Source organism: Equus asinus, chromosome 20 (assembly GCF_041296235.1).
Source record: "Equus asinus isolate D_3611 breed Donkey chromosome 20, EquAss-T2T_v2, whole genome shotgun sequence".
In the NCBI taxonomy this organism is placed as follows: Eukaryota; Metazoa; Chordata; class Mammalia; order Perissodactyla; family Equidae; genus Equus; species Equus asinus.
The window spans coordinates 61,637,491-61,655,880 of NC_091809.1; the positions used below are offsets into that span (position 1 = coordinate 61,637,491).

The window sequence follows — 18,390 nt, forward strand, 5'->3', positions numbered from 1 at the left end:
ATCATAAAGTCTATTAAGTTTTAGTGTGGTCACAATGTATTTAAATTCTTAAGTCTTTTCACCTGAATTTCTGAAAAAGTTAGGTTCCCTGCACCTTATGTTTTTTATTTTTAATGTTTTATTTTGAAATAATTTTATACGTACCAAAAAGTTGTAAGAATAGAAAAAATTCATCCAGATTCCTTAAATGTGTATGTTTTACTTTCTTGCTTTATTATTCTCTCTATAAAAGTATACCTTTTTCCTGAACTATTTGAAAGTAAGTTGCAGACATGATATACCTTTAACACTAAATACTTTAATGTATAGTCCCTAAAATTAAGACATTTTCTTATATAACCACAGTACATCTTTAACAACAGGAAATTAATGTAGATATATATTACCGAATCTACAGACATTATTAACATTTTATCAATTGTCCCAATAATGTTCTTTGTCTCATCTGAAATTTTTATGAAATAATTTACTTACCAAGTATGACGTCGCTAGCTTTTCCTCAAGGTTTTAGTCTATCTTATTATTTTCTCCACTATATTTTTCTTCTACCTCACTTTGTGGCATCAAAAAAAAATCATAAGCATTGCCTCTGGTCTTAATCCAAGTTGATAAATATAATACAATATATATAGGGTATATATTACATATGAATATAATAGAACCTACATGATGTCATTAGATTCTTCCCTTTAGTTTGACAATTCTGGTTGAGAATGACTGCTCAATAAACAATGATCAAATTGCCCATTAATTAATGCACATTAAACACTTTTTATACAAGACTTTAACGAAAATTGCCTAATACTTTCTTAATGAGAGACTTGCATATTTAATTAAATCTTTTGCTTCCTTTTTTGACTACCTCAATCAAATGGTTACTTTCTTCCAAATTTGTAAAATCTCTCTTCCTTTAATTAGCTCTCCCTTGTTGGTATAATGATGCTGGTAGTTGTGAAGACATGTGGCCTTGGAGACAAGCAAACCTGGGTTCGAATCCTGGTTCTTTCACTTAGTAATAGTGTGACCTCAGGCAAGTTACTTAAGTCTTCTCTATAAAACAAGATTAAAGCTACTTACCTTATATGATTGTTACTATGGTTAAATAAGATATCATATGTAAAGCACTATGACATATAGTAAAGATCAGAAAAAGCTGGAAATTATTAATATTACTAATAAGAACAAAGATATTCATACAAGTTCTGGGGATCTAAAATACAGCATGGTGATTATAGTTAATAATACTGTAGTATATACTTGAAAGTTGCTGAAAGAGTAGATTTTACATGTTCTCACCACAAAAAAGAAATGGCAGTTATGGGATACGATGGAGGTGTGAGCTAACGCTGTGGTGGTAATCATTTTGCAGTATATCAAGTGTATCGAATCAACATGTTGTGCACCTTAAACTTACATAATGCTATATCTCAATTATATTTCAATAAATCTGGAAAAAAACCCAAACCAAAAATCCAAAGAAGCTCAATAAAATTTATCAATAAATACAATCAAATTTTAATTTTAAAAAGCATTCCCTTTAAACTTGTGTCCCTCACTCTCTTATCTAACAACAAAGGCAATTGACAATAGAGAAGTAGGTTTGTTAAACTAGTGGAATTTCAGTTTAAAAGTAATATTGCAAAGCCCAAATGGCCACCAAGGAACTGCTTGAGACCAGGATAGGCAAGGGAATTTCACAAATAAGGGCATTATAATGAAAATGTTAACTCCTTTCTGGATTTGTAGAAATTCTGCAATTGTGGGCAGACCATTAGGGTTTGTATAATTAGAGGATGATATGGCAATCAGAGTGAGAAAAGAGACCCTTCAAAAATCTCTGATCCATGTAATCCATCCTGTTAATTTTGATGAGGTTCACACCATCTTGACATGGTTGACAACAGATTAAGCCTATTATGTCAAAACTTACCTGAATATGATGGTACCCTGATTTGGGAACTAGCCGTTCCATCCCCTCCTTCACTATATGCTCGAACTTCAATAATATAGACTCCAGCATCGGGGAGTGGTACTACTGCTTGAGGTTTCTGCGTTTCAATAACTTGACTGTTGCTGTGACCTTCTTGCCTATAAAAAACCTGTAATAATAACAGGTTTAAATATTTGATATTGCATTGAGGATTCCAAATGTTTATTGACTGCTTACTGTAATTCTGAGCTAAGTTCAGGGAGCTGACAGCTGAGATATATATGTCAGCAAATGCAATATGTATTATATGCAACAGTTGAGGTATACGTAAGGGGCTATGGAAGCACAGAAGGGAGAGTTGAATTCTGTGGGTTTGGGGAAGGCTTTTCAGAGGAGACGATCTTGCACTGAGTATTTAAAGATGAGTAGAGTTCACCAGTTGGAGAAGGGGAGGAGAAGAATTCTGGGAAGAGGTAAGAGAAGATTAAAAAATATGTCTAAGCAATAAGAAACCCTAACATTAGGGGAAAGAAAGGAGAGAAGAGATGTATGGGGATAGTGAGAAATGAGGCTAGTGAAGCAGGTAGTGAGGAGGCAGACCACTGAAAGTCTTTTCTTCCTGCTTATTGAAATGAATAGTATCCTGAGGGAGCATTCAAAGCTGTCATCTTCAAATTGTTTGAAAGGAGTAAAGGGAAAAATTGTTAAATATATCAATAATAAATCCTTTATAAGGTAGGGAATGGCTGAAAAGTTAAAATTTTATTAATTATTTTTACTTTTGTGTTTGCTTTTTGGTGAACTGGCATTTGGATACATTGAGAAGCAAAGTTAAGGCTTTTCTGACATCTGTTCATGGTATTAGAATTCAACATGTATTCATGGCAAACAGAGTTTCAGAACTACAAATTAGGGTGGGCCCCATGGCTGAGTGGTTAAGTTTGAGCGCTCCACTTCAGTGGCCCAGGGTTTCACCGGTTTGGATCCTGGGCGAGGACATGGTACTGCTCATCAGGCCATGCTGAGGCAGTGTCCCACATGCCACAACTAGAAGGACCCACAACTAAAAATATGCAACTATGTACTGGGGGGCTTTGGGAATAAAAAGGAAAAAATAAAATATTTTTAAAAAAAGAACTACAAATTAGGACAGAATTATCCTGTGTTTACATGTCAGAAAACTAAAGTCATAGAGGTTATGCGATTTATACAACATCATGTGGCTAGTTAGGGAAGAAATTACATTAGAAGATCATATTTTAATAATCTAGTTCAGACCTATTTCACTATGTTATACTGTTTCTACTCATTTCCCTCCAATAAATCTTTTTTTTTTGAATAATAGTCAAGTAGCAGCAAAGATATTTTTAAATGCAGTTTTATTCAGTTTCATCATTTTTGTGCTTTTTCATAATTGTCGGTATTATAATATGATTGCTTTGCATAATGGAAGGAGTAATGATTTTGCAGTCATACACATCTGGATTCAAAACAATCTCCTACAAAAAGAAACAAAAAACAATCTCCTACACACTCCTGTCTGGGTAAATTTGGGCAAGCTACTAACCTTTCTAAGCCTCAAGTGCCTCTATTGTATAGTAGAGATAATAAAACCTATTTCATGGTTTGGTTAGGAGACTGAAATGAGAAAATGCATAAAACACCTTAGCACAGGACCTGGTGCATGGTAAGCTTAGTAAGAGAAATCTATTTCTTCTGTTGCCATCATTGTTCACTGTCAATGGTCGGTTTTCAACTGCATCATAAAAGATGGACTGCCTTGGGAAGCTACACAAAAATTTATAATAGATTTTTCTTATAAAAAATGTGTTTTGAGCTTGAACTAACCTACATACAAGAAAAGAAAACTTCCGAAAAGAATTTTTTTTTTTTTTGTATGTTGAAGCCTGCCTGCATTTGATCCTGCCCTCTGCATTCTGGTAATGTATGCTCCCTCCATTTCACTTCTTTTATCTTTCACGGATTAAATTTACTTCAGGGTCTCGGGAGAGAAGTAGCTTCTCTTTAAAAGTATAGAACATGTAATAATTGTGTCTACTGAAATCCTTATAGGGAAGGAAGCTATAGCCTCAATGTGGTTGCAAAATGATAAGAGCATCATCAAATACATTTATTGGGAATCCCATGTGGACCAGGCACAATACTGGAGATTCATCAGAGAATAAGACCACATGGTTCCTGCCCTCACGACATTTACAGTCTGATAGTGGAGACAGATAACAATGTCATGAAGTGTGATGTGTACTGCAATTGGAAGCACATTTGGTGGGAAAGCCAAGAGCCGAGTGGGTTCTTGGGATTTGGGGAATCAAGATCAGTTCTTGGAGGATGCCTATAGCAGGTTCTTTTGGCTTAAAAAAATGACAATTGTATCAGAATTTATGCTTCTCATTTTGACTGTAGCAGTATAATGAATTAGAATTCTGATCTACATGAGGTAATTAGAAAGCAAATTTATGGCAAGGGGAAAGTATGTAAATTGGTGAGGATTGACAGGGGAGTGACTATTTTAGAGGACATTGTTATTATGGTTCAATAAATTACAGTTCTTATAACAAAGAAAAATGCAGCCAGTAATGCATATCTAATGTTGCTGTGAAATCCAGAGTTGAAGGAAAAGTTGTGGATCAGTTGAGATTTAGGAAGAAAAGGTAAAGGCAGGAAAAATAATCAGTTAATGATAGCAAAAGGAGTTTGAAATTAAATGTGGATTTTACCAATGCAGCCAGGAAGCTGTAGTACCATACGCTGGTAAGTAGGTACACTAAGTGAAAAATACATTAAACTAATGGTTAGTCTCAGATGCTTTAGAGAATCTTGGCTCATTTTAAAATCCTGATTTAGAAAAGATGAATGAGAATGAGAAATATGAGAAGGTTAAGGAGTTATCAAGACATGTCAGATATAGTTATTGACAGTAAGGAGGGAGTACTTTGAGAATCTGGACATTTATAGATTGACGGTTGCAATGACAGCCATCTTTAGGCATGAAGGAAATTGTCTAATGTATTGTCAAGACTATTCTCAAATTCTGCTTAAAGAGCTGAAAGCAGTAGGTTATCCAAAGAGATGATCCTAAACAAGAGAATTAATGCAGTACGGCTCTTCTCAAAGGCATGATCTGGAAACAACTAGTCTATATGTCTGATGAGTGAGTGTGCTTAAAAATATAGCAGAATACATTTTTACTGGTTTCACCTACAAGTGCACCAGAGAAGGATGGATCCTGTTAAAGGGAAGGGTTGTTCACCAGCTTAGCATCCTGGGAATAGTCAATGGGACAACTGCTCTTCTCAATAGCGGGTGAGAAATGCAAAGCCCTAATGGCAATGGGTGGGTGAAGAAGAGTCAGCAAGATGAATAGAAGCTGGATGAAAAGCAGTTGGGTAGTACAAGTACCAGTGAGAAGCCACTGGGCTATAGGGCGGCCAAAAGCACTTTTAAGAACAAGACTTCCTAATGGGCAATTTTCAGAAGTTTGCTTGTATGGTGTGCCTTTCACTTTATCACCCCCTGCCAACATTTCCATACAATCCAATATAAATATATATACATTTGACATTACATAAGCCATTTGTTTTAATTTTTAAAAAGTATTATGAAAAGTTTTAAGCATAATCAAATGTGGAGAGGATAGTGTAAGCCATTATATGTAAGTTATTTTAATTTGTAGGACTCATAGGAAAGAAGTTGAGTTCCACATTTGGAGTGAATATAAGATGAAGGAACAGTTGCAAGATATAGGAAATCAATGAGACTAGCATGGCCAGAGACTTTAGGCTCCATGAGAAGCTGGTGAAATATAGGTGTGGGCGTCAAAATTCCACAGGGTGTGGAATACAATGTCAATCCAAGCATACATACGTCTCAGGAGTCTAGAAGGCCCTGGCTGCTATCTAAGTTGTATAAACAAACAAAAACTTCTGTCTGTATTGGTGGATCATGTAATATCTGGTAAACTTTGAGCCTGATTCCCCCCTACTCTCCTTGGCTCTGTAAACGGGCAGAAAGTAGTGGTGAGGGTACAGATGGACAGTGAAGGGATTGTATATCTAGGGAAGGATATTTTCTAGATGTCAACTAGAAAAACAGGACTTTGTTTTCTTGGATGTAGCCTGAAGCCCTTGTCCTGAATTTCTTCTGCCTACTGCGTCTTTTCTGAATGGAGAAAAGTTTCTCCTGGTGGGGAGAGGATATTTGCACAAGTGAAAGCATAGCCCCGGGGCATTTAGTATTCATTTTCCCTTTCACTTGGGCATCAATTTGTACTGGGAGAATAAGGTGAGGACAAGATGGCTATTTTACCCCATAATCTTCATAAACTTCTTTCATAGAATAAAGAAAAATAACTCACCATTCTCAAGATCACTAAGGAGAATTATGGCTGGTCTATAACTTTGTTATTGGTATTTCTTCAAGAATGCCAATAACAGATGTATAATATGTTATATGCCAAAATTAGTAAGGACTGTAGATACAGACCCCAAACTGGGGGATTTATAAAAATGAAGTTTTCTTCATTTAAAAACATTTATTTGAAAAAATAAGTCAATTTAGGAAATTTTTTATTTCAAGTTTTTTTCTACTTTACTAAAAATTTATAAATAATATACTAAAATATGTGGCTGATTCTGAATGGAAAATGTAAACAAAAAGAAAAAGAAAAAGAAAATGTCACACATTGGTTGACTTGAATAAGTCGTAAACAAGCTAAATACACTTCCAAATTTGATCCAGCTTTTCAAATGGGGAGTTATTTTATTTGAGTAGGAATAATTTGTAGCTATGTCTACAAGAGACTACCCTTTTCTGACATTTTTCTGATTCTCCATGCTTTTACTCTTACTTGTTAACGAAAGCTATGATGTTTTGAAATTATTGTTATTAAATCTAGAGGTCTTGAACAAAATCCCCAGAAGTCAAGGATCCTTGGACAGTCTCAAATAGCAGTGAGAAATTTCACTACTAGGTAATACTTAACATTTATCTGAACGGATTCGATTTTAATGTGTTACCTATGACACAATTATATATGGCTCAATTCCATCCTTCTTTTGCGATATTCTTGGTTGCTTTCCATGTCCTTGATAAGATTTTGTGATGAGGACATCGCCTTTTTCCTCTTAACACCTTTGCACAAAATTTATCTTATCATCATGTCTTTCTCTGGTAATATCTTGTCCTTATGCATGTTGCTGACATCTCAATCTCTGAAATCAAGTAAGGAAGTAAGATCCAAGTCTTCTGAGAAAATGGATTGTTTGAATGTTAAGTTCTGCTGTTTTATCTTATTATCTTAGTATTCTATTTTTGTGGTTTATTTTTTGAAAATGAGTTGTATCCTGTGTATAGTATCTTAACTATAAAAAGGAAGAGTTTAGTGGATTATTTATGGATCAAGTTTATGGAATTCATTTTTTTCCCATATTTACCATTTTTCAATCATTTTCACAATCTGGAAGACTTCTAGATGAAGGCTTTTCTGAATTAACCTAACTTAAACTGGACTTAACGCAAAAGGTGGAACACACAACTCTTGCATTTTAAAACTCAAGCATTGACTCCAACGTTCCAGCTTCAAACCTGCATGCCATACATTTCTAGTGGTCCCTTTTGCTTATAAAAGTAAAGCAACTTGGCAGAGACAAAGAGCAAAAATGAATTTACTTCTCTTTTTGATATTCCAATTAATTGTGGAAGCTCTCCCTTGCCCTGATTAGCAGGACAATCTCTACCTCAGATTTTCCAAGAATCCCAGGGAGCAAATTCAGTCTTAATGGGTCAGGCCTAACTCAAATTATCTCATGGAAGGAGAAATAATTAGTGTGCTACAAGTCCCTACTTCTGTTCATCTTTTGTGACTGCCACACACTATTGTGCTTCAGAAGAGGTGGCTCACTATTACACTGGTGCCATTCGAGGTCTGGCCGTAGTTATTTGGCATGTGGTAGGAATCAAAGAGGAAGTCTTCTCCCTCTGAGTACCACGTCCAGCCCTGGCCACACATTTGTGTGAACCTCCCTCAAGATGGTACGGCTCTTTCACTGCAATGCAGATCCTTGCCGAGGCCACAGTAGTTCTCTTCAAAGTCATGTTGAGAAAAGATGGCTCTAAGCTTGTGTTCTCTGGATTACATCTCTTTAGTTTATATTCGCAGCTATTGTTTCTAATCACGTTCCTGTTCCATTGTGTGTGTGTCAGGAGGAGCTTTCATCCTTAGCCACCTGACCTGTGGAAACCAGACCTTCCCAGGAGAATCCAGGCTCTAAGCCCCAGTCATCAGTCTGAAGTCCTTCTTCCCTCATGGGGCCTTTTGTGTCATTCCTGCCAGTAGGTCGCTCATTGGGGATTATCTTATCCATCAGAGGTTCAAATAAAGTTTAGTTGCAAAACAACAGATTTTGAGGTCTCACTCCATTCATGATCAGCAGACTCCTTTCGCAGGAACCAGCTCTTCCTTTCAAGGGACACAAAGAGGTGCAACCATTTCAAGAAAATAAAAGAAAAAAATTCCTCTCTCAATGTGTGTCTACTTGTCATTACTTATACAACTAAGATGGACCATGTTAGTGATTCTTCTCCCAGCAAGAAGGTATTCCAAGTTGACTTGTGCTGGCTTCATTAAGATAGAACTGGCAGGCAACTTTTAAAGATCAGTTTCTTTTGTTAAAATATTTTCAAATTTCACCTAACCAGGTACTCTTCTTCAATAACAACAAGAACAATAGTAGCTATTTTTCAATGAGCAACTTCTATATGCTAAGTATTTTACATGAATTATTTTATTTAAAACTTAAAATAATCCTGTATGATACATATTATTATTGCCATTTTTGAAGTTAAAAAAATGAAACTCAGAGAGGATAAGTAATTTGCTCCAAGTTACACAGCTAGGATTTGAACTAAAGTCTGTCTTACTCAGAAGTTAGTGCTCTTCTCCACTACACCACAACAAATGGGAAGGCCATGCTGGAAAAAACACAAATCTGATAATATACACTTATGAGTAATTGCATAAGATACTTCTAGTTGGGTGAACATTAATTAATTTATTCATCCATTCTAGAAGCATTGGGGATAAACTAATGAGTAAGACAGAGTTCTTGCCTTCAATCACATATAGGCTAGTTGGGGAGATTTTCACATATAAAGAGGAAGAGCAATGACAGAGAGAGAAGGTGCCATTGTGAGCAAAGAGAAGGGTCACCTCGCCTGGGAACTCTATTCCTAACCTCCCATCTTCTCCAGGTCATATGGCATTTCTCTTCTCACCTGAGAGGTGTCTAGAGCTGAATGGCTCTTCCAGGTGCCCATATGCTTTGATCTAGCACTTTCTTGTGTTCTACTTACCTCTCCAGTTTGGGAGATTGCTCGCCATAATTCTGATAATATTAAATTGGTTCTTGGATAGTCCATCATCATTTCTGGCCATATTGCTATCCCTAATCATTGAAGGGTATATTTGCCTTAAAGAACAAGTTGTCAGGACATGGTCTTTGGGGAAGGGTATGGAAAGAAGAAGTCTAAGGGCAGAGTTTAGGGAATGGCTCACCCACCTTCCCCCAAAAGATCAAACTCAATATTCCTGAGGATTAGGACAGATTTGAGTGTGTGTGTTTGAGGATGAGGGTATCTGTGATCCATACTAATTACAATCTGTAGGAAATGCCACAGTTTGTGTCTTAAAACATTCTTCATGGGAATTACTTACCTTAAAAAATATATTCCATTTATAACTTCTTCAGTTTTTAGTTTTAGAATTTTAGCACTTTATATACAAAGTGCTGTTACCATCTTTGATAGTTGAAAAGCCACCTAAATGAGGCTTTTTAGTCTAAATATTATCATTGAAATATTTAAAAGTTCTGCTATAATAATATTCAACTAATGATTCTGTGTGAAGTTTAAGACAATAAATAGAATCTGACGTATACAATGAGAATTTGAAACTCAGCCAATTCTATACATAGACCACATATATTTTAAAATCAGAGACAAAGTTGTTTTTCAAAACAAACTGTCTAAATGTTTTCATATTTCCAGATCTCTTGCTGGCACATAGCAGGATGACCATATATGAAATGTTGTATCTATTTTGGAGCTCGCTATTTCTCTCCATGGACTCTTTCCTATCCAGTGTGCTGGCCTCAGCATTTTTTTCATCTTGTTTCTCTGCTAATAGAAAGTCTGTCTACTCAAAGTAAGTCATCCAGTCTTTGCCATCTGCTGGCACAGTTTGTCTGCTGGGAGAGAACGCCAGGACTCTCTGCTTAAGTTCCGCTGGTCCTGACACTGAATCATGGAGCCGTCTTCACCTTGTATTAAAACTGTTGTTGCTTTTCCTACCCTTTCCCTTCCTATGCCTTGTGCAGTTGGAACTGATTTTGATTGTCTTGGTTTCCCTACTGCAGGAAGTCTCTTTCTAAGATGCAGGTAGAAAAAGATTGAGAAAAACAGGTATGTTAATGGATTTTTTATGCCTTATTAATTATACATCAGCAAGATAACAATTTTCAAGATGAGTGTCTATCCAAGAGAGTGAAGGAACACTGACCTTGTAGCCCAGGACTTCAGATTCGTTGGCTAATGGTCTGACAGGTTCCCAGCCCAGAGAAAGCTCAGAGCCTTGTTGCTCCCACCTGAGGTTGCTGGGTGCTTGACTGGGGGCTGCAGAATAAAAAGTGAAAGTGAGCTGATAAGGAGTCTTAAAAACATTTTTTCACCTCAATCCTTTTGACTATTTCAATCTTGTCGTTGGCTGGCACCATAGGCTTCCTTCCAGCTAGAGTCAGATAAGGAAGGTTTTGCTCCAGGAGTGTCATTTTAATAGCTACTCTACTGAGCTTTTGAACCTGAATCCTTTTATCTCCCTTCTGTGTCAAAATCGCTTAGCCTCGTTTCACAGGAAGATAACCTTTATCTACTGTGAATGCAAAATTTTCTGAGCTAGTTTTGGAATTCAGATCTAAGCATTGAAGCAAGACTATGAATCAAGACTCCCCTTCAACTCTGCTTGTGATGTACCTCACGTGGCTTTCAGAAATGTTAAAAGATGTTTCCCTTTTGTCTGAAACAAACAAAAAGCCCAGGTCACTTACGGGATTTCTTGGTGGTTGCGCTCACTTCACTGCTAGGTGGCCCATATCCAGCTCCATTATAAGCCCTCACTGTGAAGTGATATAGCGTATTTCCTTCTAATCCTGTCAGGATGACAGATGACTCGTTCCCCCTAGTTTTGACTGTTTCTGCCGCATCTTCTTGTTCCATGTCTTTCCGATAACCAACCTGTCAACAAATTATCACATGACAGATTAATTTTAAAGTTTCCCTGTGCTTCTGATTGTTGGAACTTTTTTTTAATATTTCTCAAACCCATCCCTAGGAAATCACTCTTGTACCATCCAATTAACAGGTCCTACTAATGAGGTCAAAATAACAGTCGTAGTCGCTGACTAATTTGCATCTGTGTGAATTGCAGCACTGGGGAGTACTCAACCAAGGAACAAAGGGTGCTACTTGTACCCTGGTAGCATGAAGAACATTAAGGAAGAGTCGTTCAAAGGAATCAATGAACTGCTCTTCTCTCATAGGTCATCAGAACCATTTACTGTTCAGAGTCATGGAGCTTTGAATGAAATATTTGAAAAAGAAGAATGAACAATATTTCCTCCTGACCCCACATAAGTTGAGGCACACAAACTGTATGAGTTTAATAGAGAAGAGGTGACAGAACATTCACGACCTGGACAGAACATTAGACCCTAGAGTGGTCTAAATGTGGAGGAATCACATTGCTAGGATATGGGAGGGAGGCAGAAAGGAAGAGCTTTTTGTCAAAGCACAGTTTGTGCATTGAGATCATCTTTCCTGGTTATAAGCTATCATTAGGGCTGATTTCATACCAAACTTGATCCTCTGGTGAGATTCAGGAGTTTTTTCTGGGTAACTGAAGCTTAACCCCGTTGAGACACCAGAACTTAACCATGCATAAGTGCATAAAACTGTGGGTATTTTTCCCTCTACTTATTTACTGTGCTGGAAGTAATGGAAGAGTAGTTCTTTCCCCCGGTTAATTACTGTGGTGAAGGAAGAGGATCACTGCTCCCTTTCATCCTTCTGCAAGTGCTTTGTGTACCGTAGAAGCTGGAAACCCAAAGAGCACATTTTGCAGATTCTCTTTCAGCAGGGATTGCGGCTACAAAATGTGGGCAGCAAGGAGTTTGTTTCGAACTTGAGATATTTTGGAGTATGCCTAGGACTGCCATTTCTGGTTGTGGCCATGGGAGGTCATTATAGGCTCTTATCTCTCAGGAAAAAGTATTTGAGTCACCATGCCATATTAAAAGGCCTGTACCAGCCTAGACACTGGCTGAAGGCAAAGGGAATAAGAAAGGGATAAAGGAGGAAGGAAATTATAATTGCAGCTTTATGAAATGAAGACTGTAATAGCCATATTTCTTCCTTGTACTGTTTTTTATATAAATATTAAATAACACAGGCCCTTCCCTTTTTTCTGATATTTTTTATTTATTTATTTTTTTGGTGAGGAAGATTGGCCCTGAACTAAAATCTGTTGTCAATCTTCTTTTTGCTTGAGGAAGATTATCACTGAGCTAACATCTGTGCCAATCTTCTTCTATTTTGTATGTGGGACGCCACCACAGCATGACTTGATGAGTGGTGCATAGGTCCACACCCAGGATCGGCACTGGGGATCCCGAGCCGCTGAAGCCAGGCTCATGAACTTAACCACTATGCCACCAGGCTGGCTGGCCCCCATGTTCTGATATTTTATAGAGAGTGGGTTGTGGGTAGGTAGTTTTCTAATAATGTAGTTCATTAAAGGAGGAATAAACCTTTACCCTGAGATGGACAGATTGACTAATGGAGTTTTGTCTCTCCCTTTTAGGGAGCTGGTGAGTATACCTTCATTTGCATAAGAAAGATTTGCACTGTGTCAGTATGCAACATCATTGTTGCTAATTGTTGCTTTTGGGGAGTTGTTGAATGGGGAAAAGAATGTTTATGGATGTTGAATAACCAAAGGGATATGGTACATTAATGTTCAACATCCATTTCACCCTCATTCTAGTGTGTCTTCCTGCACTGAAGAAAATGGAAAGATAAAAACCATATTTCCAAGACTCCCTTGCAGTTAGGGCTCTGAATATGTTTTAGATTCAGCCAGTCAGATGAACATGCCTGATATTTGAAATTAAAAGTGACATGGAGGTTGAATGTTCACTGCTTCTGCTTTTTTGTTGGTAAGCATAGTAATGGAGTCATTATTTTTCCTTCTTTCTCCCCTTGTGGCAGCATTAATAAATGACTTGTTGTCTAACCATTAGCTTCATAGGAGTCAAGAAGCAGGGCACAGGTCCTAATTTTCTTGGTGCTAATCATAGCAAGCATGGTGGGACTCTGGAACTGGCGACAGTCACAAAGGCTGCCAGATCACAGAAGCTTCCTGAACATGGTGCCATCCTGATCATGGTGGCTTCCAAACCATGGCAATGGAGTGCACTTCTGGGGCTGGTGGCTTCCTGCTTTTAGAAGACATCAGCATCTTCCTTTGTGGCTTGATCCTACAGTTTGGCTTTAATAGTCATTCTTGGAAGAGCACTCTGGAGTCTGTTAATTTAACTCAATAATTTTGTAAACCGTTTAATACCTATGATAGAACACTTCTTACACTAGTCCCAGTAATTCAGTTCTTTGCAACTGAACCCTGCCTGATACATCTACACAGATTTCTAATCTATGTATTTTTGTAAAAGGCTAATAAGATGATCACATTCTTATTTCTCATCCCAGTCTCTTCACAGATTTGAACTGGAATACAGCTGAGTAACTGAACTTCGGAAATTGTTTGATTAAGTGGAATCCTCTAGCACTGTCTTTTATATGATACTGGCCTCATTATTCTCAATTCCAAAAACTAACTTATCTTGCTTAGTCTCTAAGCATATGTTTAACTGAAGAATTCCAAGTTATTTTTAAACTACAAAATTGGCTGAGATGTCGTTGGATGAACAAACACATATCTTTCCTTTCCAGTGATATATCTGATTTCCAGTTCTCTCTTTCAATTTTCTTTAATTGGTTAGATTATTTTAACTTAATTAAATGTATATATTTGAGGGAGTTGAGTGTGATTAAATTCAACAAATTACAGCTTTTTATACAAATATAGATTTCAATACAAATTCTAGACTTCTAAATATTGAATGTTTAATGTTCTGATTAATAACCACAAAGTTAAACATCCTAAGTAAAAGGCAAAATGTTTTCTAAGTAATTGACTATAAGAAAAAGCAAATTCTAGTTGTACCATCTAAAACCTAGAGGGAAATCTAAAAAATCTACATATTACTTCTCTTTCTAGCATGTCAAAGAAAAAAAAGAACAGGAGGAGTTGTTACTTTCACAGTGAAATGATAATTATTTACCTTTTCTTTTGATGGGGAAGAAGGCAAAACAAAAAAAATAGATAAAAATATTTGGAGTGTAGCATAGTGCTTCTTTAGTGATCCTTAAACTGGAATTGTGGTAATAGAATATTCATGAGTCACACATACCTTCTAAAGTTGAAATTTCCTCTTCATTCAATTTCTTTCCCCATCATTCAATTTCTATACTGATGACAGGTTTCATAACCCGTAAACTTTGAACTCTATATGAGATCACTTAAAATGAGGTTAAAAACATTAAAAAAGATATAAATGTCTAAAACTGGAAGGGTAGATAACCTACTGTTGTATCACTTCAGTTTTTTTGTGTGTGTATCGCCTTCAATATTTTTATTGCATTTGTTTTATACAATTACATACCTCTAATTTTATGTCCTATTTTTATTCCCTAACATGATAGTTACATATAAATATTTTTCCATTTTTAAGGTAATATTCTACCATATGCCTGGTATACCAAATATTATTGAACCATTGTTCTATTGTGGAACATTTGGGTAGCTTCTAACTTTTGCTCTTTTAATTAAAATGTTGCCATGACTTCATGTATATCGTTTTCCACATTTTGGATTAATTCCCCAGAATACAATCCTGCACAGGAGATTATAGGGTCTAAAGGTATGTAAACCTTTATGCTTTTTAATACAAAAGTGCCACACTGGTTTTCAAAGAGTTTGTACTAATTTTCATTTCCAATGAGGGCATATGAGTCTAAGAGATAGACCACACTATTGCAAGATCTGGGCAGATCATGGGTTTGGAGACAGAAGGCCGATATTTTAATCTTACTTTTGATATCTGTAACCTGCATATAATAGGACAAGTTACTTAACCACTGAACCTCTATATCCTTGTTTATAAAACAGGTAAAATACTTGTTAGCTCAGTTTTATGAATCATTTTTAGACAGCTCCCCTATTATCACTCAACTACTTGAACTATTCTGTTTCTTCAGGTTTTAATATTTCTGATTTTTATTATTTCTAAGTCTGTTTCCCACTTTTTGCTATATTGCTTTGTTTTGATTTTATGATTTTGTCTTTTGAAATTATTTTTATTTAAAATTATAAGGATATGGAATATTATTAGTGGCAGGCAGGAAACACACATTCTGAGTTAGCCAATAGCTATAAGAATATAAATTTGAACCTAAATCTATAGGATAGCTCTTCTTAGTTGATCTCCCACTTTTTCTAAAGTTGATTCTCCAGGATTATAATAATTTTAACTGTGCAGATAGTATATTTGAATGTCTGGTGTGATGATTTTAAGATGTGCACATCACATACAATTCAGTTCCCTTACATGAAGTTACAGGATCTAGAACCCCGGATTGTGGCTGTGTACAGTCTATGGTTACTGAGGTAGACTGGCCCTGAGCTAACATCCGTGCCCATCCTCCTCTATTTTATATGTGGGACGCCTACCACAGCATGGTGTGCCAAGTGGTGCCATGTCCGCACCTGGGATCCGAACCGGGGAACCTGGTGGAACGTGCGCACTTAACCGCTGCGCCACCTCACTGGCCCCAGTTGTGAACTTTTCACTATTTCTCAGTCTTCATTCAGTCATCTATATAATCATTGAAGAAGTTTTCCTAAATTTTATCTTCTCCTGTTCAATTTTTGTTACCTGTTAGATTTTAAAAATACGACTCTTTTCTCTGCTCCTGTATTCACTTATTTCTATATCTTTAATTGTACTCAATGATCACTGTTTATTCAATATTATACTCCCTGAATTTAACAAACACAGCTCTATTTTCTGCTGTTATTTAATGTTGCAAAAGAGAAATTTGATTTTTGCGCCATTCAAAGTAACATTCTTTCTGCTAGGGAGCTTAGAGTTTCTTTTTTCTTTTTTTAATAATCGAAATACATATTGAAATGTAAATATTTTACTAGGCCTTGAGTTCTTAAAAATTATTAATTCAATTGTTCATTAAAAATTTTTTTTGAATATGTATTATTTACCAAGCCCTGTGCCCGCAGGCAACTGGGGATTAATGGGGAGTCAAAAAAGATGTAGCATAGGCGAAACACAGAGGAATTTCAGGGCAGTGAAACTATTCTATACAATACTACAATGGTGGTTACCTGACATTGTACATTTGTCAAAACCCTTAGAATGTACAACACGAAGAGTGAACCCTAATTTAAACTCTGAACTTGGAGTGATAATGATGTGTCAATGGAGTTTCATTGATGGTAACAAATGAGCCACTCCGGTAGGAGATGTTGATAGTTGGGGAGGTGATAAGTGTGTGAGAACATGGAGTATGTGGTAACTTTCCCTACTTTCTGTTCAATTTTGCTTTGGACCTAAAAGTGCTCTTAAAAAATATTTTTTAATTGTAAAAATTAATAGACAAAATAAACGTTAAATGATTAACCTTACAAACAGAAAATTGACAGGCTACCTGTTGCTAGAGATCAACACTGTGGGATAGGACTCCATGGAGACGCTGGTCAGGGAAGGCTTCACTAAGACAGGGACAGTTGAGCTTGGCAGAGAGAAAAGTAGGAGCTAAGCAGACAAAGAGGGAGGGAAGGCAGAGGAATGGTGTGCAGTCTGGAGAAGTGACGGGTGCATATGTGGGCCTGAAAAAAGTCCAGTTAGGCTGATGTGCAGGTTGAGAGTGAATGTCGCTCAATCTGATGCTAGAGAAAAAGGATGGAGCCAGATCTTGTAGCTGGCTGTGTTAAGGAGTTAGAAATGACTGTAATACATTGAAGGATTTTAAGCAGGGGTAAGGGTGGGAGAGTATATGTGACAGGATCAAATTTGTGGTTTGAAAAGACACGTCCAGCAGTCTAAAGTTATTTTCATTTTTTAAAGTACATAAATCAGACCACTCCTTTGCTAAAAACCCTCCACAGTGTACTTAGAATCAATTCCAAATTCGTCTTTTATCTCACTTCACGTTGCTCGCCACCTTCCAGCAAAATGGACCTCAAACATTCCATCACATTCCCGATTTAGAGCCTTTGAATTTCTGGTGTCCTCTGCCTGGAAGGTCTTTTCGCAGTTCTTTTTCTCCAAATAGCGGTATACTTTTCATCCAAGTTTCAGCTTGACTGAGAAGCTTCCGTTGGCCACTTCTCTAAAGAAACCATCCCTCCTTTCATCACTCTCTTTTATATAATTCTGAGCTTTATTATTATTATTCCTTGTAATTATCACTATATGAAGTTATGCTAATTTATCTGTTTGTTCTTTATGCTGGCACCTGGAGGCACTCTAAAATTTGTCTTAGTGAATAAATGGTTGCAATATGGAGAACAGATTGGAAAGGGGCTAGAACAGATGCAGAAGAGCATTTAGGAGGCACCGCCAGGCGCTAGGTAAGGCATGAGAATAGCTAGACTAGGGTTGTAGGGGTGGGCATGAGACGGGTATGGAGTCAAGGAATATTTGGAAGATAAAATCAACAGACTTTGGTGATAGATGAGTTAAGGGCATGACAATGGATTTGCTAAGACTACTATTTCTGAGAACTCTCTGGGATTTCTGTATTTTAGATGTAGGGATATTTTTAGGTTACTTTGTTTTTGGATTGCTGCTTAGTCTGGATTTTTTAATTTGTTGTCGTTATTGCTTTTGCTCCATCTATTCTGTCTTCTTGGCAAATATCTTCTTGTTTATGGACCAAATTTCTTTTGTCCTTCATGTCTGCCATCTTCTCTCTCACCTTAAAATAAAATTTCCTTGTTCATTTACTTTGCATTCTGGGATTACTTCTTGAGTTTGTACTCTGAAGCACTGGTTTAAATATTTAGAAGTACCAAATTTGCATTTTATTACTTCTAATGAATATTTTATTTTAGTTACTTTGGTTTTGATTTTATTGCATTCTTTTCATATCCTGGATTTCTCTTTAAATATAAAAGAAATATTCTCTTTTTTTTCATTGATGTCTAGAACCATACGTTTAAAATTTTTCTTCTGATTTACAAGGAAGTCTCTGAT

The 18,390-nt window shown here is 36.5% G+C and overlaps 1 protein-coding gene across 3 annotated transcripts in view; it reads right to left on the bottom strand.

The window, feature by feature from the left end:
* The window catches only part of CNTN5 (contactin 5), a 1,141,798-nt gene that overhangs the window by 5,180 nt on the left and 1,118,228 nt on the right, over positions 1–18,390 (bottom strand). For all 3 annotated transcript variants that reach the window (XM_070490393.1, XM_070490391.1, XM_070490392.1), the window contains 3 exons: positions 11,050–11,236; positions 10,506–10,618; positions 1,931–2,099 (listed from right to left, as the gene is read on the bottom strand). In XM_070490393.1, coding sequence (XP_070346494.1) covers positions 1,931–2,099; positions 10,506–10,618; positions 11,050–11,236 — 469 coding nt within the window. The remainder of the gene's footprint in view (positions 1–1,930; positions 2,100–10,505; positions 10,619–11,049; positions 11,237–18,390) is intronic.